General features: G+C 54.0%; 1 protein-coding gene across 1 annotated transcript; it reads left to right on the forward strand.

Annotated features, from left to right (window-relative positions):
- The first annotated feature begins 7,860 nt into the window (after positions 1-7,860).
- Positions 7,861-22,369, forward strand: AP2S1 (adaptor related protein complex 2 subunit sigma 1). Its single transcript, XM_069746137.1, has 5 exons — positions 7,861-7,957; positions 19,567-19,716; positions 19,853-19,966; positions 21,931-21,990; positions 22,103-22,369. The coding sequence occupies exons 1-5, from the start codon at positions 7,955-7,957 to the stop codon at positions 22,202-22,204; spliced, it is 429 nt and encodes a 142-aa protein (XP_069602238.1). The 5' UTR covers positions 7,861-7,954; the 3' UTR covers positions 22,205-22,369.
- Positions 22,370-22,558: the final 189 nt, after the last annotated feature.

Below are 22,558 nucleotides of genomic sequence, written 5' to 3' on the forward strand. Positions count from 1 at the left end.
CAGGGGCCGGAGGATCAACAGAGGGAACAACGGGCACCACATATTTCCGCAATAAAGATCTATGGAAGACATTATGGATAGCAAAAGAGGCCGGAAGCGCCAATTGAAAAGACACCGGATTAATAATCTCAGAAATCTTATAAGGACCAATAAACCGAGGCTTAAACTTAGGGGAAGAAACCTTCATAGGAACATGACGGGAAGACAACCAGACCAGATCCCCAACCCGAAGCCGGGAACCAACACGCCGACGACGGTTAGCAAAACGTTGAGCCCTTTCCTGAGACAACGTCAAATTGTCCACCACATGAGCCCAAATCTGCTGTAACCTGTCAACCACAGAATCCACACCAGGACAGTCAGAAGGCTCAACCTGCCCAGAAGAAAAACAAGGATGACAACCAAAATTACAAAAGAAAGGCGAAACCAAAGTAGCCGAACTAGCCCGATTATTAAGGGCAAACTCAGCCAATGGCAAGAAGGCCACCCAATCATCCTGATCAGCAGACACAAAGCATCTCAAATAGGTCTCCAAGGTCTGATTAGTTCGCTCAGTCTGGCCATTTGTCTGAGGATGAAATGCAGAAGAAAAAGACAAATCAATGCCCAGCCTAGCACAAAAGGCTCGCCAAAACCTAGAAACAAACTGGGAACCTCTGTCAGACACAATATTCTCCGGAATCCCATGCAAACGAACCACATGCTGAAAAAACAACGGAACCAAATCCGAAGAAGAAGGCAATTTAGGCAAAGGCACCAAATGAACCATCTTAGAGAACCGGTCACAAACAACCCAGATAACAGACATTTTCTGGGAGACCGGAAGATCAGAAATAAAATCCATCGAAATATGCGTCCAGGGCCTCTCAGGGACTGGCAATGGCAAAAGCAACCCACTAGCACGGGAACAACAAGGCTTGGCCCGCGCACAAGTCCCACAGGACTGCACAAAAAAACGTACATCACGCGACAAAGAAGGCCACCAAAATGGCCTACCAACCAAGTCTCTGGTACCAAAAATGCCAGGATGACCAGCCAACACGGAACAGTGAACCTCAGAAATCACTCTACTAGTCCATCTGTCAGGAACAAACAGTTTCCCCACAGGACAGCGGTCAGGTTTGTCAGCCTGAAATTCCTGAAGAACCCGTCGTAAATCAGGGGAAATGGCAGAAAGGACCACCCCTTCCTTCAGAATACCGACCGGTTCTAAGACCTCTGGAGAATCAGGCAAAAAACTCCTAGAGAGGGCATCAGCCTTAATATTCTTAGTACCCGGAAGGTACGAGACCACGAAATCAAAACGGGAAAAAAACAAGGACCATCGAGCCTGTCTAGGATTCAGCCGTTTGGCAGACTCGAGGTAAATAAGATTCTTATGATCGGTCAAGACCACAATACGGTGCTTAGCTCCCTCAAGCCAATGTCGCCACTCCTCAAATGCCCACTTCATAGCCAACAACTCCCGATTGCCGACATCATAATTGCGTTCAGCAGGTGAAAACTTACGGGAAAAGAAGGCACACGGTTTCATCAAGGAACCAACAGGATCCCTCTGAGACAAAACGGCCCCTGCCCCAATCTCAGAAGCGTCAACCTCACCCTGAAACGGAAGAGAAACATCCGGTTGGCGCAACACAGGGGCAGAAGTAAATCGACGTTTAAGCTCCTGAAAAGCAGAGACAGCCGCAGAGGACCAATTCGCCACATCAGCGCCTTTCTTCGTCAAATCGGTCAAGGGTTTAACCACGCTGGAAAAATTAGCAATGAAACGGCGATAAAAATTTGGAAAACCCCAAAATTTCTGAAGGCTCTTCATGGATGTGGGCTGAATCCAATCATGAATGGCCTGAACCTTAACCGGATCCATCCCTATAGACGAGGGAGAAAAAATAAAGCCCAAAAAAGAAACCTTCTGCACCCCAAAGAGACACTTAGACCCTTTCACAAACAGGGCATTGTCACAAAGGATCTGAAATACCATCCTGACCTGTTGCACATGAGACGCCCAATCATCGGAAAAAATCAAAATATCGTCCAAATATACAATCAAGAATTTATCAATATAAGTCCAGAAAATATCATGCATGAAGGACTGAAAAACAGATGGAGCATTAGAGAGTCTGAATGGCATCACAAGGTATTCAAAATGGCCCTCGGGCGTATTAAACGCAGTTTTCCATTCATCACCCTGCTTAATACGAACAAGATTATATGCCCCCCCGAAGGTCAATCTTAGTAAACCAACTAGCTCCCTTAATCCTAGCAAACAAATCGGAAAGCAAAGGTAAAGGGTATAGAAACTTGACCGTGATCTTATTCAAGAGGCGATAATCTATACAGGGTCTCGAGGAACCATCTTTTTTAGCAACAAAAAAGAACCCCGCTCCCAACGGTGAAGAAGATGGCTGAATATGCCCTTTCTCCAAAGATTCCTTAATATAGCTCCGCATGGCGGTATGTTCTGTCACAGACAGGTTGAAAAGTCGACCCTTAGGAAACTTACAGCCTGGAATCAAGTCAATAGCACAATCGCAGTCCCTGTGCGGTGGAAGGAAACTGGACTTGGGCTTATTGAATACATCCTGAAAATCAGACAAAAACTCTGGAACTTCAGAAGAGGAAGAAGAGGAGATTGACATCAAAGGAACATGATTATGAACCCCCTGACAACCCCAACTAGTCACAGACATGGACTTCCAATCCAAAACAGGATTATGTACCTGCAACCACGGAAAACCCAGCACGATAGCATCATGCAAGTTATGCAACACCAGAAATCGACAATCTTCCTGATGGACAGGCGCCATGCGCATGGTAACCTGTGTCCAAAACTGGGGTTTGTTTTTAGCCAAGGGTGTAGCATCAATGCCCCTTAAAGGAATAGGGTTCTGCAAAGGCTGCAAGGGAAAACCACAACGCCTAGCAAATTCAAAGTCCATTAAGTTCAAGGCGGCGCCTGAATCCACAAACACCATGACAGAAAATGATGACAATGAGCAGATCAAGGACACAGATAACAGAAATTTAGGTTGTACAGTACAGATGGTAATTGAACTGGCGATCCTCTTTGTCCACTTAGGGCAGACTGAAATGACATGAGAAGCATCGCCACAATAATAACACAACCTATTCTGACGTCTGAAACCTTGTCGTTCCGTTCTAGACAGAATCCTATCACACTGCATTGGCTCAGGAATTTGCTCTGAGTACAACGCCACAGCGTGCACAGTTCTGCGCTCCCGCAAGCGCCGATCAATCTGAATGGCCAGAGACATAGAATCACTCAGACCGGAAGGCGTGGGAAACCCCACCATAACATCTTTAACGGATTCAGAAAGACCCTTTCTGAAAATTGCCGCCAAAGCATCATTATTCCATTTAGTCAACACCGACCATTTTCTGAATTTCTGACAATACAATTCTGCCGCCTCTTGACCCTGAGACAGGGCCAACAAGGTCTTTTCAGCTTGATCCACAGAATTAGGTTCATCATATAACAATCCCAAGGCCTGAAAAAAGGAGTCTACATCAAGCAAAGCCGGATTCCCAGTTTCCAGGGAAAATGCCCAATCCTGCGGGTCGCCACACAGCAGGGAAATGACAATTTTTACTCGCTGAATGGAATCACCGGAGGATCGAGGTCTCAAAGCAAAAAAACAGTTTACAGTTGTTTTTAAAACTCAAAAATTTGGACCTGTCACCAAAAAACAAATCAGGAGTAGGAATCTTCGGTTCCAAAACAGGAGTCTGAACAAAATAATCAGAAATACCCTGTACCCGAGCAGCAAGCTGGTCTACACGAGAAGCTAATTCCTGAACATTCATGCTTGCACAAGGCTCTTCAGCCACCCAGAGATAAAGAGGGAGGAAAAGACAAAGTAGACTGAAGAAAAAAAATGGCTCAAGACCTTTCTTCCCTTCTTCTGAGATGCATTTAACTAATTATTGGCAAGTTGTACTGTTATGATCAGGTGACCTTGGAGCAGCATGAATAACTTCCACTGGAGTAGGTGGTAACTATACTGACCGCAAACCCTGATCTTATCACCGCAACTAGAAGTAGCTGTGGAGTGTACCTAACAAAACCTAGACACCTCGACACAGCCGGAGGACTAAATACCCCTATAGATGGAAATAGGAATTTCTACCTTGCCTCAGAGCAGAACCCCAAAGGATAGGCAGCCCCCCCACAAATATTGACTGTGAGTAGTAGAGGAAAAGACACACGTAGGCAGGAAACAGGATTTAGCAAATGAGGCACACACTGGCTAAATAGGAAAGGATAGGACAGGATACTAAGTGGTCAGTATTAAAAATCCTTCCAAAAATATCCACAGCAGAAAATACAAAAACTCCACCATCTAACTAAAGATGTGGAGCGTATATCTGCATCTCCAGAGAATCCAACAAGACCGAGAAAACACTGACACAGTCTAAGCTGGACAAGAGAAAAACAAATGAATAGCACAGAATATAAGCACATTGCATGTGTGCCAAAGAAACAAAAACCAGACACTTATCTTTGCTGAGTTGGCAGCTGAGCAGGAGAAGCCAGAAAGTGAACCAACACGTCAGAAGAAACATTGACAACTGGCAAGGACTAATGAATCCTGCACACCTAAATATCCCAGTCAGAACTGCAATCAGTAGATACACCTGACCAGGACTGCAATCCAGGGACAACTGCATTCCCACCTACAACCACTGGAGGGAACCCAAGAGCAGAATTCACAACAGATATAGCGCACTGTACAGGTGACTGTGACATATCACACACTATACGGGTGACTGTGACGATATCACAATATTCGGGTGAAGGTGACGATATCACACAATCTACGGGTGACAGTGACGATATCACACAATATACGGGTGACGGTGATGATATCACACAATATATGGGTAACGGTGACGATATCACACAATATACGGGTGACAGTGACGATATCACACAATATACGGGTGACGGTGACGATATATTACACAATATATGGGTGACAGTGACGATATCACACAATATACGGTGACGGTGATGATATATTACACAATATATGGGTGACGGTGACGATATCACACAATATGCGGGTGACGGTGACGATATTGCACAATATACGGGTGACAGTAACAATATCACACAATCTATGGGTGACAGTGATGATATCACACAATATACGGGTGACAGTGATGATATCACACAATATACGGGTGACGGTGACGATATCGCACACTATACAGGTGACGGTGACGATATCACACAAAATACGGGTGACGGTGACGATATCACACAATATATACGGGTGACGTGACGATATTGCACAATATATACGGGTGACGGTGACGATATCGCACAATATATGGGTGACGGTGACGATATCGCACAATATACGGGTGACGGTGACGATATCGCACAATATACGGGTGACGGTGACAATATCGCACACTATATGGGTGACGGTGACGATATCACACAATATATGGGTGACGGTGACGATATCACACAATATACCGCTGACGGTGACGATATCGCACAATATACGGGTGACGGTGACGATATCGCACAATATGCGGATGACGGTGACGATATCACACAATATGCGGGTGACGGTGACAATATCACACAATATACGGGTGAAGGTGACGATATCACACAATCTACGGGTGACGGTGACGATATCACACAATATATGGGTGAAGGTGACGATATCACACAATATATGGGTGACAGTGACGATATCACACACTATACGGGTGACGGTGACGATATCACAATATATGGGTGACGGTGACGATATCACACAATATACGGATGACGGTGACGATATCACACAATATGCGGGTGACGGTGACGATATCACACAATATATGGGTGACGGTGACGATATCGCACAATATGCGGATGACGGTGACGATATCACACAATATGCGGGTGACGGTGACGATATCACACAATATGCAGGTGACGGTGACAATATCGCACAATATACGGGTGAAGGTGACGATATCACACAATCTACGGGTGACGGTGACGATATTACACAATATATGGGTGACAGTGACGATATCACACAATATACGGGTGACGGTGACGATATCACACAATATGCGGGGTGACGGTGACAATATCGCACAATATACGGGTGACAGTGACAATATCACACAATCTACGAGTGATGGTGATGATATCGCACAATATAGGGTGACGGTGACGATATCGCACACTATAAGGGTGACGGTGACGATATCACACAATATGCGGGTGACGGTGACGATATCGCACAATATACGGGTGACGGTGACGATATCACACAATATGCGGGTGACGGTGACGATATTGCACAATATGCGGATGACGGTGACGGTATCACACAATATATGGGTGACAGTGACGATATCACATAATATACGGGTGACGGTGACGATATTACACAATATATGGGTGACGGTGACGATATCACACAATATATGGGTGACAGTGACGATATCACACAATATACGGGTGACGGTGACGATATCACACAATATGCGGGTGACGGTGACGATATCGCACAATATACGGGTGACAGTGAGAATATCACACAATCTACGAGTGACGGTGACGATATCACACAATATAGGGTGACGGTGACGATATCGCACACTATACGGGTGACGGTGATGATATCGCACAATATATGGGTGACGGTGAAGATATCGCACAATATACGGGTGACGGTGACGATATCACACAATATATGGGTGACGGTGACGATATCGCACACTATACGGGTGACGGTGACGATATCGCACAATATACGGGTGACGGTGATGATATCACACAATATACGGGTGACGGTGACGATATCACACAATATACGGGTGACGGTGATGATATCACACAATATACGGGTGACGGTGACGATATCGCACAATATACGGGTGACGGTGATGATATCGCACAATATACGGGTGACGGTGACGATATCGCACAATATACGGGTGACGGTGACGATATCGCACAATATATGGGTGACGGTGACGATATCGCACAATATATGGGTGACGGTGACGATATCGCACAATATACGGGTGACGGTGACGATATCGCACAATATATGGGTGACGGTGACGATATCGCACAATATATGGGTGACGGTGACGATATCGCACAATATACGGGTGACGGTGACGATATCGCACAATATATGGGTGACGGGTGACGGTGACGATATCACACAATATACCGGTGACGGTGACGATATCACACAATATACGGGTGACGGTGACGATATCGCACAATATACGGGTGACGGTGACGATATCGCACAATATACGGGTGACGGTGACGATATCGCACAATATATGGGTGATGGTGACGATATCGCACAATATATGGGTGATGGTGACGATATCGCACAATATATGGGTGACGGTGACGATATCGCACAATATACGGGTGACGGTGACGATATCGCACAATATACGGGTGACGGTGACGATATCGCACAATATACGGGTGACGGTGACGATATCGCACAATATACGGGTGACGGTGACGATATTGCACAATATACGGGTGACGGTGACGATATCGCACAATATACGGGTGACGGTGACGATATCGCACAATATACGGGTGACGGTGACGATATCGCACAATATACGGGTGACGATATCGCACAATATACGGGTGACGGTATCGCACAATATACGGGTGACGGTGACGATATCGCACAATGTATGGGTGATGGGACGGTAACTGATATGATTCTACAGTATATACTGTGACTACATCATCACACATCTATCACACCTTATCTAGCGCTGCTCCCCCTGCTGGCCGCTCAGCAGCTTCGCACTTATAGCCACACTCTGACGTCACTTCCTGGTATAACCGCACTGCAGTATGGGAATTGTAGTTTTAGTGGAAATCCGGAGCGGGTGACAGGAAAGGAAGAAAGGGAGAGGCAGCGACATGGTGAGGAGCGGGCACCGGGATCATTCATCGTAACGTTACTGTGTGATAACCCGCGGCCGCCGGTACTGCGCTCACATCGCCTGTAGTGTCCGCTGCGTGTCATAGTGACAGGCGGCATCTCTGTGTATGAGGACAGGGCATCCCCTACAGCGGCTCCATAGATCCAGACATCCCGGGGTCACACACAGAGTCTACCACCCCACATAGTGTCTGCATCCCCCTGTAGAACGTGTGCACCCCCCGATACCTCCGTATATGACCCCCCCCCCGCTACCTCTGTATATGGTGTACAGCCCCCCCGCTACCTCTGTATATGGTGTACGGCCCCTCCGCTACCTCTGTATATGGTGTACGGCCCCTCCGCTACCTCTGTATATGGTGTATGGCCCCTCCGCTACCTCTGTATATGGTGTATGGCCCCTCTGCTACCTCTATATATGGTGTACGGCCCCTCCGCTACCTCTGTATATGGTGTACGGCCCCTCCGCTACCTCTGTATATGGTGTACGGCCCCTCCACTACCTCTGTATATGGTGTACAGCCCCTCCACTACCTCTGTATATGGTGTACGGCCCCTCCGCTACCTCTGTATATGGTGTATGGCCCCTCCGCTACCTCTGTATATGGTGTACGGCCCCTCCGCTACCTCTGTATATGGTGTACGGCCCCTCCGCTACCTCTGTATATGGTGTACGGCCCCTCCGCTACCTCTGTATATGGTGTACGGCCCCTCCGCTACCTCTGTATATGGTGTACGGCCCCTCCGCTACCTCTGTATATGGTGTACGGCCCCTCCGCTACCTCTGTATATGGTGTACGGCCCCTCCGCTACCTCTGTATATGGTGTACGGCCCCTCCGCTACCTCTGTATATGGTGTACGGCCCCTCCGCTACCTCTGTATATGGTGTACGGCCCCTCCGCTACCTCTGTATATGGTGTACGGCCCCTCCGCTACCTCTGTATATGGTGTACGGCCCCTCCGCTACCTCTGTATATGGTGTACGGCCCCTCCGCTACCTCTGTATATGGTGTACGGCCCCTCCGCTACCTCTGTATATGGTGTACGGCCCCTCCGCTACCTCTGTATATGGTGTACGGCCCCTCCGCTACCTCTGTATATGGTGTACGGCCCCTCCGCTACCTCTGTATATGGTGTACGGCCCCTCCGCTACCTCTGTATATGGTGTACGGCCCCTCCGCTACCTCTGTATATGGTGTACGGCCCCTCCGCTACCTCTGTATATGGTGTACGGCCCCTCCGCTACCTCTGTATATGGTGTACGGCCCCTCTGCTACCTCTGTATATGGTGTACGGCCCCTCCGCTACCTCTGTATATGGTGTACGGCCCCTCCGCTACCTCTGTATATTGTGTACGCCCCCCCCCCCCCCCGCAACCTCTGTATATGGTGTACGGCCCCCCCGCTACCTCTGTATATGGTGTACGGCCCCTCGCTACCTCTGTATATGGTGTACGGCCCCTCTGCTACCTCTGTATATGGTGTGCGACCCCCCCCCCCCCACTTCCTCTGTATATGGTGTACGGACCCTCCGCTACCTCCGTATATGGCCCCTCCGCTACCTCTGTATATGGTGTACGGCCCTCCGCTACCTCTGTATATGGTGTGTGGCCCCTCCGCTACCTCTGTATATGGTGTGCGGCCCCTCCGCTACCTCTGTATATGGTGTGCGGCCCCTCCGCTACCTCTGTATATGGTGTGCGGCCCCTTCGCTACCTCTGTATATGGTGTACGGCCCCTCCGCTACCTCTGTATATGGTGTACGGCCCCCCCCGCAACCTCTGTATATGGTGTATGGCCCCTCCGCTACCTCTGTATATGGTGTACGGCCCCCCCGCTACCTCTGTATATGGTGTACGGCCCCTCGCTACCTCTGTATATGGTGTACGGCCCCTCTGCTACCTCTGTATATGGTGTGCGACCCCCCCCCCCACTTCCTCTGTATATGGTGTACGGACCCTCCGCTACCTCTGTATATGGCCCCTCCGCTACCTCTGTATATGGTGTACGGCCCCTCCGCTACCTCTGTATATGGTGTACGGCCCTCCGCTACCTCTGTATATGGTGTGCGGCCCCTCCGCTACCTCTGTATATGGTGTGTGGCCCCTCCGCTACCTCTGTATATGGTGTGCGGCCCCTCCGCTACCTCTGTATATGGTGTGTGGCCCCTCTGCTACCTCTGTATATGGTGTACGGACCCTCCGCTACCTCCGTATATGGCCCCTCCGCTACCTCTGTATATGGTGTACGGCCCCTCCGCTACCTCTGTATATGGTGTACGGCCCTCCGCTACCTCTGTATATGGTGTGCGGCCCCTCCGCTACCTCTGTATATGGTGTGTGGCCCCTCCGCTACCTCTGTATATGGTGTGCGGCCCCTCCGCTACCTCTGTATATGGTGTGTGGCCCCTCTGCTACCTCTGTATATGGTGTATGGCCCCTCTGCTACCTCTGTATATGGTGTACGGCCCCTCCGCTACCTCTGTATATGGTGTGTGGCCCCTCCGCTACCTCTGTATATGGTGTGCGGCCCCTCCGCTACCTCTGTATATGGTGTGCGGCCCCTCCGCTACCTCTGTATATGGTGTACGGCCCCTCCGCTACCTCTGTATATGGTGTGCGGCCCCTCCGCTACCTCTGTATATGGTGTGCGGCCCCTCCGCTACCTCTGTATATGGTGTGTGTGGCCCCTCCGCTACCTCCGTATATGGTGTGTGGCCCCTCCGCTACCTCTGTATATGGTGTGTGGCCCCTCCGCTACCTCTGTATATGGTGTATGGCCCCTCTGCTACCTCTATATATGGTGTATGGCCCCTCCGCTACCTCTGTATATGGTGTGTGGCCCCTCTGCTACCTCCGTATATGGTGTGCGGCCCCTCCGCTACCTCTGTATATGGTATGTGGCCCCTCCGCTACCTCTGTATATGGTGTACAGCCCCTCCACTACCTCTGTATATGGTGTACGGCCCCTCCGCTACCTCTGTATATGGTGTACGGCCCCTCCGCTACCTCTGTATATGGTGTACGGCCCCTCCGCTACCTCTGTATATGGTGTACGGCCCCTCCGCTACCTCTGTATATGGTGTACGGCCCCTCCGCTACCTCTGTATATGGTGTACGGCCCCTCCGCTACCTCTGTATATGGTGTACGGCCCCTCCGCTACCTCTGTATATGGTGTACGGCCCCTCCGCTACCTCTGTATATGGTGTACGGCCCCTCCGCTACCTCTGTATATGGTGTGCGGCCCCTCCGCTACCTCTGTATATGGTGTACGGCCCCTCCGCTACCTCTGTATATGGTGTACGGCCCCTCCGCTACCTCTGTATATGGTGTACGGCCCCTCCGCTACCTCTGTATATGGTGTACGGCCCCTCCGCTACCTCTGTATATGGTGTACGGCCCCTCCGCTACCTCTGTATATGGTGTACGGCCCCTCCGCTACCTCTGTATATGGTGTACGGCCCCTCCGCTACCTCTGTATATGGTGTACGGCCCCTCCGCTACCTCTGTATATGGTGTACGGCCCCTCCGCTACCTCTGTATATGGTGTACGGCCCCTCTGCTACCTCTGTATATGGTGTACGGCCCCTCCGCTACCTCTGTATATGGTGTACGGCCCCTCCGCTACCTCTGTATATTGTGTACGCCCCCCCCCCCCCCCCCCGCAACCTCTGTATATGGTGTACGGCCCCCCCGCTACCTCTGTATATGGTGTACGGCCCCTCGCTACCTCTGTATATGGTGTACGGCCCCTCTGCTACCTCTGTATATGGTGTGCGACCCCCCCCCCCCCACTTCCTCTGTATATGGTGTACGGACCCTCCGCTACCTCCGTATATGGCCCCTCCGCTACCTCTGTATATGGTGTACGGCCCTCCGCTACCTCTGTATATGGTGTGTGGCCCCTCCGCTACCTCTGTATATGGTGTGCGGCCCCTCCGCTACCTCTGTATATGGTGTGCGGCCCCTCCGCTACCTCTGTATATGGTGTGCGGCCCCTTCGCTACCTCTGTATATGGTGTACGGCCCCTCCGCTACCTCTGTATATGGTGTACGGCCCCCCCCGCAACCTCTGTATATGGTGTATGGCCCCTCCGCTACCTCTGTATATGGTGTACGGCCCCCCCGCTACCTCTGTATATGGTGTACGGCCCCTCGCTACCTCTGTATATGGTGTACGGCCCCTCTGCTACCTCTGTATATGGTGTGCGACCCCCCCCCCACTTCCTCTGTATATGGTGTACGGACCCTCCGCTACCTCTGTATATGGCCCCTCCGCTACCTCTGTATATGGTGTACGGCCCCTCCGCTACCTCTGTATATGGTGTACGGCCCTCCGCTACCTCTGTATATGGTGTGCGGCCCCTCCGCTACCTCTGTATATGGTGTGTGGCCCCTCCGCTACCTCTGTATATGGTGTGCGGCCCCTCCGCTACCTCTGTATATGGTGTGTGGCCCCTCTGCTACCTCTGTATATGGTGTACGGACCCTCCGCTACCTCCGTATATGGCCCCTCCGCTACCTCTGTATATGGTGTACGGCCCCTCCGCTACCTCTGTATATGGTGTACGGCCCTCCGCTACCTCTGTATATGGTGTGCGGCCCCTCCGCTACCTCTGTATATGGTGTGTGGCCCCTCCGCTACCTCTGTATATGGTGTGCGGCCCCTCCGCTACCTCTGTATATGGTGTGTGGCCCCTCTGCTACCTCTGTATATGGTGTATGGCCCCTCTGCTACCTCTGTATATGGTGTACGGCCCCTCCGCTACCTCTGTATATGGTGTGTGGCCCCTCCGCTACCTCTGTATATGGTGTGCGGCCCCTCCGCTACCTCTGTATATGGTGTGCGGCCCCTCCGCTACCTCTGTATATGGTGTACGGCCCCTCCGCTACCTCTGTATATGGTGTGCGGCCCCTCCGCTACCTCTGTATATGGTGTGCGGCCCCTCCGCTACCTCTGTATATGGTGTGTGTGGCCCCTCCGCTACCTCCGTATATGGTGTGTGGCCCCTCCGCTACCTCTGTATATGGTGTGTGGCCCCTCCGCTACCTCTGTATATGGTGTATGGCCCCTCTGCTACCTCTATATATGGTGTATGGCCCCTCCGCTACCTCTGTATATGGTGTGTGGCCCCTCTGCTACCTCCGTATATGGTGTGCGGCCCCTCCGCTACCTCTGTATATGGTATGTGGCCCCTCCGCTACCTCTGTATATGGTGTGTGTGGCCCCTCCGCTACCTCCGTATATGGTGTGTGGCCCCTCCGCTACCTCTGTATATGGTGTGTGGCCCCTCCGCTACCTCTGTATATGGTGTATGGCCCCTCTGCTACCTCTATATATGGTGTATGGCCCCTCCGCTACCTCCGTATATGGTGTGTGGCCCCTCCACTACCTCTGTATATGGTGTGCGGCCCCTCCGCTACCTCTGTATATGGTGTGTGGCCCCTCTGCTACCTCCGTATATGGTGTGCGGCCCCTCCGCTACCTCTGTATATGGTATGTGGCCCCTCCGCTACCTCTGTATATGGTGTGTGGCCCCTCCGCTACCTCTGTATATGGTGTGTGGCCCCTCCGCTACCTCTGTATATGGTGTACGGCCCCTCCGCTCCTCTACATTTTTTTCCATGATCAGTTAAAGTTGGTTTAAATTATTCTGAAATAATTTGCGCTGCAGATATGAAACGACTTCAAATCTGCATGAAAAAAATGCAACATGTGCGATAGAATTCAGAAATTGCATTCACTTTACGATGAAAGTAAAATGCTATTTTTTGTTTGTTCGCAGCAAAAGCGCGTCGTCTGAACGTCGCCTTTGCTGATGTGTTTTTTTTAATTTGTTACATAATTCAGTGTTTTGGGGTCGGGGTCTCTCAGTGTGGCACATGTAGAATTGCATTGCCGATCTCTGCTCCTCCTTACAGTCGCCCCATGTCTGTCAGATAAATGGGACATCTCCTGTGTACAGCGCCCTCTTCAGGGCACCACAGATTGCGGGACATCTCCTGTGTACAGCGCCCTCTTCAGGGCACCACAGATTGCGGGACATCTCCTGTGTACAGCGCCCTCTTCAGGTCACCACAGATTGCGGGGACAACTCCTGTGTACAGCGCCCTCTTCAGGACACCACAGATTGCGGGGACATCTCCTGTGTACAGCGCCCTCTTCAGGACACCACAGATTGTGGGGACATCTCCTGTGTACAGCGCCCTCTTCAGGTCACCACAGATTGCGGGGACATCTCCTGTGTACAGCGCCCTCTTCAGGTCACCACAGATTGTGGGGACATCTCCTGTGTACAGCGCCCTCTTCAGGTCACCACAGATTGCGGGGACATCTCCTGTGTACAGCACCCTCTTCAGGTCACCACAGATTGCGGGACATCTCCTGTGTACAGCGCCCTCTTCAGGTCACCGCAGATGGCGGGGACATCTCCTGTGTACAGCGCCCTCTTCAGGTCACCACAGATTGCGGGGACAACTCCTGTGTACAGCGCCCTCTTCAGGGCACCACAGATTGCGGGACATCTCCTGTGTACAGCGTCCTCTTCAGGTCACCACAGATTGTGAGGACATCTCCTGTGTACAGCGTCCTCTTCAGGTCACCGCAGATGGCGGGGACATCTTCTGTGTACAGCGCCCTCTTCAGGTCACCACAGATTGCGGGGGCATCTCCTGTGTACAGCGCCCTCTTCAGGTCACCACAGATTGCGGGACATCTCCTGTGTACAGCGCCCTCTTCAGGTCACCGCAGATGGCGGGGACATCTCCTGTGTACAGCACCCTCTTCAGGTCACCACAGATTGCGGGGACATCTCCTGTGTACAGCGTCCTCTTCAGGTCACCGCAGATGGCGGGGACATCTCCTGTGTACAGCGCCCTCTTCAGGACACCACAGATTGCGGGGACATCTCCTGTGTACAGCGTCCTCTTCAGGTCACCACAGATTGCGGGGACATCTCCTGTGTACAGCGTCCTCTTCAGGTCACCACAGATTGCGGGGACATCTCCTGTGTACAGCGCCCTCTTCAGGTCACCACAGATTGCGGGGACATCTCCTGTGTACGGCGCCCTCTTGAGGGCACCACAGATGGTCACTTGGGTTTAGTTCTGGGCTCGGACATTGAGAATTGACATCTTTTGGTGTTTTGGAGGTCACTGGGGTCATTGTTGTGCTGATGCCCTGATAATGTCTTTGTACCTTCTAACCGTAACGTTTCGCACTGAGATTCTTTGCTGTGTTGTCAGCTGTTTACAGAGCAGAGAATGTCAGGAAAATCCTCTTAGAACAGCGACACTTTCTCTGGGTTACGCAAAACTGCTGTATATGACGGCGGCCGAGCGCTGACTACTGCGTAACAGGAGAGGAAATGTGATTGGCTGATTCTGAGCACAGCCCCCCACCCCCAATATAAGAGGGTGTGTACACTTGTGCACTTGTTAGTTTTGGCATCTCAAAATTATTATTTTTTCCTATGGATTTTCACAGATTGTCGGCAGGTGGAAATGATTCCTCTTTGGATTATTATTTTTTTTTTATAACAAACACCTGACATTTTATCAAAGGTGTGTAGACTTTTTTATCCAATGTATATGATGTAGACATCACCTTTACTACCTCTATATATCGTAGTATATCCGAAGTTTAGTCTCTGGAGAGAATGCTGCAAAGAAGTTTAAAAAACTAGAAGTGAGAATAGTTTATTTTCTTTATTTTATTACTTCTTTACTCACTTGTCCAACTGCGGTATTTTCACAACGTTATATAGAAATCATCGCTGTCCCCATTGGGGCTCACAGTCAGGAATCCAGATCAGTCTTTGTAATGTGGGAAGAAACCGGAGAACCCGGAGGAAACCCACCCAAACACAGGGAGGACATACAAACTCTTCACAGATGTTGTCTTGGTGGGATTTGAACCCCGAACTCCAGCGCTGCTGTGCTGACCACTGAGCCCTCGTGTAGTGCTGACCACTGAGCCCTCGTGTAGTGCTGACCACTGAGCCCTCGTGTAGTGCTGACCACTGAACCACTTGTTACCCTTAAAATGTAATGTGAATGGAGAAACACATCAGGTGCTGATGGCGGGGGTGACGGGCGCTCTACTGGTGCTGATGGTGGGGGTGACGGGCGCTCCACTGGTGCTGATGGCGGGGGGTGGCGGGCGCTCCGCTGGTGCTGATGGCGGGGGGTGGCGGGCGCTCCGCTGGTGCTGATGGCGGGGGGTGGCGGGCGCTCCGCTGGTGCTGATGGCGGGGGGTGACGGGCGCTCCACTGGTGCTGATGGCGGGGGGTGACGGGCGCTCCACTGGTGCTGATGGCGGGGGGTGGCGGGCGCTCCGCTGGTGCTGATGGCGGGGGGTGGCGGGCGCTCCGCTGGTGCTGATGGCGGGGGGTGACGGGCGCTCCACTGGTGCTGATGGCGGGGGGTGACGGGCGCTCCCCAGGTGCTGATGACGGGGGGTGACGGGCGCTCCCCAGGTGCTGATGGCGGGGGGTGACGAGCGCTCTCCAGGTGCTGATGATGGAGGGTGATGGGCGCTCCCCAGGTGCTGATGATGGGGGATGATGGGCGCTCCCCAGGTGCTGATGGCGGGGGGTGACAGGCGCTCCCCAGGTGCTGATGGCGGGGGGTGACGGGCGCTCCCCAGGTGCTGGGGGTGACGGGCACTCCCCTGGTGGTGATGGGCGTTCCCCAGGGGCTGATGGCGGGGGGTGACGGGCGCTCACCAGGTGCTGATGGCAGGGGGTGACGGGCGCTCACCAGGGGCTGATGGCGGGGGGTGACGGGCGTTCCCCAGGTGCTGATGGCGGGGGGTGACGGGCGTTCCCCAGGTGCTGATGGCGGGGGGTGACGGGCGCTCCCCAGGTGCTGATGGCAGGGGGTGATGGGCGCTCCCCAGGTGCTGATGGCAGGGGGTGATGGGCGCTCACCAGGTGCTGATGGCAGGGGGTGATGGGCGCTCACCAGATGCTGATGGGGGGTGACGGGCGCTCCCCAGGTGCTGATGATGGGGGGTGATGGGCGCTCCCCAGGTGCTGATGATGGGGGGTGATGGGCGCTCCCCAGGTGCTGATGGCGGGGGGTGACGGGCGTTCCCCAGGTGCTGATGGCGGGGGGTGACGGGCGCTCCCCAGGTGCTAATGGCAGGGGGTGATGGGCGTTCCCCAGGGGCTGATGGCGGGGGGTGACGGGCGTTCACCAGGTGCTGATGGCGGGGGGTGACGGGCGCTCCCCAGGTGCTGATGGCAGGGGGTGATGGGCGCTCACCAGGTGCTGATGGCAGGGGGTGATGGGCGCTCACCAGATGCTGATGGGGGGTGACGGGCGCTCCCCAGGTGCTGATGATGGGGGGTGATGGGCGCTCCCCAGGTGCTGATGATGGGGGGTGATGGGCGCTCCCCAGGTGCTGATGGCGGGGGGTGACGGGCGTTCCCCAGGTGCTGATGGCGGGGGGTGACGGGCGCTCCCCAGGTGCTAATGGCAGGGGGTGATGGGCGTTCCCCAGGGGCTGATGGCGGGGGGTGACGGGCGTTCACCAGGTGCTGATGGCAGGGGGTGATGGGCGCTCACCAGGTGCTGATGGCAGGGGGTGATGGGCGCTCACCAGGGGCTGATGGCGGGGGGTGACGGGCGTTCCCCAGGTACTGATGGCGGGGGTGATGGGCGCTCCCCAGATGCTGATGGCGGGCGGGGGGGGGGGGGGGGTGATGGGCGCTCCCCAGGTGCTGATGATGGGGGGTGATGGGCATTCCCCAGGTGCTGATGATGGGGGGTGATGGGCGCTCCCCAGGTGCTGATGATGGGGGGTGATGGGCGCTCCCCAGGTGCTGATGATGGGGGGTGATGGGCGCTCCCCAGGTGCTGATGATGGGGGGTGATGGGCATTCCCCAGGTGCTGATGATGGGGGGTGATGGGCGCTCCCCATCTACTGATGGCGGGAGGGTGATTGTCGTTCCCCAGGGGCTGATGGTGGGGGGGTGACGGACGCTCCCCAGGTGCTGATGGCAGGAGGTGGCAGGTGCTCCCCAGGGGCTGATGGTGGGGGGGGTGACGGACGCTCCCCAGGTGCTGATGGCAGGAGGTGGCAGGTGCTCCCCAGGAGCTGATGGTGAGGGGGGTGACGGGCGTTCCCCAGGTACTGATGATGGGGGGTGACAGGCGTTCCCCAGGTGCTGATGATGGGGGGGTGACGGGCGTTCCCCAGGTGCTGATGGGGGGGTGACAGGCGTTCCCCAGGTACTGATGATGGGGGGGTGACAGGCGTTCCCCAGGTGCTGATGATGGGGGGTGACGGGCATTCCCCAGGTGCTGATGATGGGGGGTGATGGGCGCTCCCCAGGTGCTGATGATGGGGGGTGATGGGCGCTCCCCAGGTGCTGATGATGGGGGGTGATGGGCGCTCCCCAGGTGCTGATGATGGGGGGTGATGGGCGCTCCCCAGGTGCTGATGATGGGGGGTGATGGGCGCTCCCCAGGTGCTGATGATGGGGGGTGATGGGCGCTCCCCAGGTGCTGATGATGGGGGGTGACGGACGCTCCCCATCTACTGATGGCGGGAGGGTGATTGTCGTTCCCCAGGGGCTGATGGTGGGGGGGTGACGGACGCTCCCCAGGTGCTGATGGCAGGAGGTGGCAGGTGCTCCCCAGGAGCTGATGGTGAGGGGGGTGACGGGCGTTCCCCAGGTACTGATGATGGGGGGTGACAGGCGTTCCCCAGGTGCTGATGATGGGGGGGGTGACGGGCGTTCCCCAGGTGCTGATGATGGGGGGGTGACAGGCGTTCCCCAGGTACTGATGATGGGGGGTGACAGGCGTTCCCCAGGTGCTGATGATGGGGGGGTGACGGGCGTTCCCCAGGTGCTGATGATGGGGGGTGACGGGCGTTCCCCAGTTGCTGATGAGGGGGGGTGATGGATGTTCCCCAGGTGCTGATGGTGGGGGGTGACGGACGCTCCCCAGGTGCTGTTGGTGGGGGAGGGGGGGTGACGGACGCTCCCCAGGTGCTGATGGCGGGGGGTGGCAGGCATTCCCCAGGTGCTGATGGCGGGGGGTGGCAGGCATTCCCCAGGTGCTGATGGTGGGGGGTGACGGACGCTCCCCAGGTGCTGTTGGTGGGGGAGGGGGGGTGACGGACGCTCCCCAGGTGCTGATGGAGGGGGGTGGCAGGCATTCCCCAGGTGCTGATGGCGGGGGGTGGCAGGCATTCCCCAGGTGCTGATGGCGGGGGGTGGCAGGCATTCCCCAGGTGCTGATGGCGGGGGGTGGCAGGCGCTCCCCAGGTGCTGATGGTGGGGGGGGGTGACGGACGCTCCCCAGGTGCTGCTGATGGGGGGTGGCAGGCGCTCCCCAGGTGCTGATGGTGGGGGGGGGGGTGACGGAAGCTCCCCAGGTGCTGCTGATGGGGGGGTGGCAGGCGCTCCCCAGGTGCTGATGGATCTTACATTTTTCGTTAGTCACTTTGCATTTGTCAGTTGATGATTATTTATCACTGCTATATATGAAGCTTTACCACCTGCCTAACACTTTTGCACAGCGCTGTGCCTCTAGATGACATTTTGGTTATTTTCCTGTCCGTCCTCTTCCTGCAGATCCGCTTCATCCTTATCCAGAATCGCGCCGGTAAGACCCGCCTGGCCAAGTGGTACATGCAGTTTGATGACGATGAGAAGCAGAAGCTGATAGAGGAGGTTCACGCCGTGGTGACGGTCCGTGACGCCAAGCACACAAACTTTGTGGAGGTAAGTGCACGGCGTGGACCCATCTGTGCGCTGGGGGGGCGGCCGTCACTCCTGTGTGTAGAGATGCTGCCGCTCCTCATCTTCTTATCTTCTCTGTCGCCGCCATTTTGACATTTCTCCCTTTTTTCCCCTCCAGTTTAGGAATTTTAAGATTATTTACCGGCGCTACGCCGGCCTCTACTTCTGTATCTGCGTGGACGTGACCGACAACAACCTGGCCTACCTGGAAGCCATCCACAACTTTGTAGAGGTAAGATGTTTGGGGCGGAGCCTCGGTGTCCTGCTTCATCCTCCATCTTGTGCTCGGGGGCGGAGCCTCGGTGTCCTGCTTCATCCTCCATCTTGTGCTCGGGGGCGGAGCCTCGGTGTCCTGCTTCATCCTCCATCTTGTGCTCGGGGGCGGAGCCTCGGTGTCCTGCTTCATCCTCCATCTTGTGCTCGGGGGCGGAGCCTCGGTGTCCTGCTTCATCCTCCATCTTGTGCTCGGGGGCGGAGCCTCGGTGTCCTGCTTCATCCTCCATCTTGTGCTCGGGGGCGGAGCCTCACTGACCTGCTTCATCCTCCATCTTGTATTCTTGTACTCGGGGGCAGAGCCTCAGTGTCCTGCTTCATCCTCCATCTTGTATTCTTGTACTCGGGGGCCGAGCCTCGGTGTCCTGCTTCATCCTCCATCTTGTATTCTTGTACTCGGGGGCGGAGCCTCACTGTCCTGCTTCATCCTCCATGTTGTATTCTTGTACTCGGGGGCGGAGCCTCACTGTCCTGCTTCATCCTCCATCTTGTATTTTTGTAGGGGCGGAGCCTCAGTGAATTGCTTCATCCTCCATCTTGTACTCGAGGGCGGAGCCTCAGTGTCCTGCTTCATCCTCCATCTTGTATTCTTGTACTCAGGGGCGGAGCCTCACTGTCCTGCTTCATCCTCCATCTTGTATTCTTGTAGGGGCGGAGCCTCAGTGAATTGCTTCATCCTCCATCTTGTATTCTTGTACTCAGGGGCGGAGCCTCAGTGTCCTGCTTCATCCTCCATGTTGTATTCTTGTACTCGGGGGCGGAGCCTCAGTGTCCTGCTTCATCCTCCATCTTGTATTCTTGTACTCGGGGGCGGAGCCTCACTGTCCTGCTTCATCCTCCATCTTGTATTCTTGTAAGGGCGGAGCCTCAGTGAATTGCTTCATCCTCCATCTTGTACTCGAGGGCGGAGCCTCAGTGTCCTGCTTCATCCTCCATCTTGTATTCTTGTAGGGGCGGAGCCTCAGGGAATTGCTTCATCCTCCATCTTGTACTCGAGGGCGGAGCCTCAGTGTCCTGCTTCATCCTCCATCTTGTACTCGAGGGCGGAGCCTCAGTGTCCTGCTTCATCCTCCATCTTGTATTCTTGTAGGGGCGGAGCCTCAGTGAATTGCTTCATCCTCCATCTTGTATTCTTGTACTCGAGGGCGGAGCCTCAGTGTCCTGCTTCATCCTCAATCTTGTATTCTTGTACTCGGGGGCGGAGCCTCAGTGAATTACTTCATCCTCCATCTTGTATTCTTGTACTTGGGGGCGGAGCCTCAGTGACTTGCTTCATCCTCCATCTTGTATTCTTGTACTTGGGGGCGGAACCTCAGTGAATTGTTTCATCCTCCATCTTGTATTCTTGTACTTGGGGGCGGAGCCTCAGTGACTTGCTTCATCCTCCATCTTGTATTCTTGTACTTGGGGGCGGAGCCTCAGTGAATTGCTTCATCCTCCATCTTGTATTCTTGTACTTGGGGGCGGAGCCTCAGTGACTTGCTTCATCCTCCATCTTGTATTCTTGTACTTGGGGGCGGAACCTCAGTGACTTGCTTCATCCTCCATCTTGTATTCTTGTACTCGGGGGCGGAGCCTCAGTGACTTGCTTCATCCTCCATCTTGTATTCTTGTACTCGGGGGTGGAGCCTCAGTGTCCTGCTTCATCCTCCATCTTGTATTCTTGTACTCGGGGGCGGAGCCTCAGTGACTTGCTTCATCCTCCATCTTGTATTCTTGTACTCGGGGGCGGAGCCTCAGTGTCCTGCTTCATCCTCCATCTTGTATTTTTGTACTTGGGGGCGGAGCCTCAGTTTCCTGCTTCATCCTCCATCTTGTATCCCTCTGTCGGGGGCGGAGCCTCAGTGATTGTCTTCATCCTCCATCTTGTATTTCTCTGTTGGTGACGCTTTGGTGACTCCTTTCCTCCATCTTGTTTCCTAGGTGCTGAATGAATACTTCCACAATGTCTGTGAGTTGGATCTAGTCTTTAACTTCTATAAGGTGAGTCCATACGTCTCTGTTCCGCCCAGTTTCTGCTCGGCCCCCGCCTGACATGCTCAGCTCCCGCCTCACATGCTCGGCCCCCGCCTCACGTGCTCTCCCCTCCCCCCAGGTGTACACGGTGGTGGACGAGATGTTTCTGGCCGGTGAGATTCGGGAAACGAGCCAAACCAAGGTTCTCAAACAGCTGCTGATGCTTCAGTCTCTGGAGTGACTCCGCCTCCTGTCACGTGACCACATTCCATCCTGTGTACACGCCCCCAGACCTCCCCCGCTGTGCTGACTCCACCCTCGCTCTGCTCATCATGGACAAATGGACTTTGTTTTTCTTTTTTGTACATTCTAAGTGTGAAAACAAATAAAATATTCCAATTGTGAATGAGGTCCGGTCACTCGTCATACCCCTGGGGGGAAGGGTGGGCGGTCCGATTTTTATTATACCGCTGGGGGGAAGGGTGGGTGGGCTGATCACTCGTCATACCCCTGGGGGGAAGGGTGGGCAGTCCGATCTTTATTATACCCCTGGGGACTGATCACTCGTCATACCCCTGGGGGGAAAGGTGGGCGG

Source organism: Ranitomeya imitator, chromosome 2, assembly GCF_032444005.1.
Source record: "Ranitomeya imitator isolate aRanImi1 chromosome 2, aRanImi1.pri, whole genome shotgun sequence".
Lineage (NCBI taxonomy): Eukaryota > Metazoa > Chordata > Amphibia > Anura > Dendrobatidae > Ranitomeya > Ranitomeya imitator.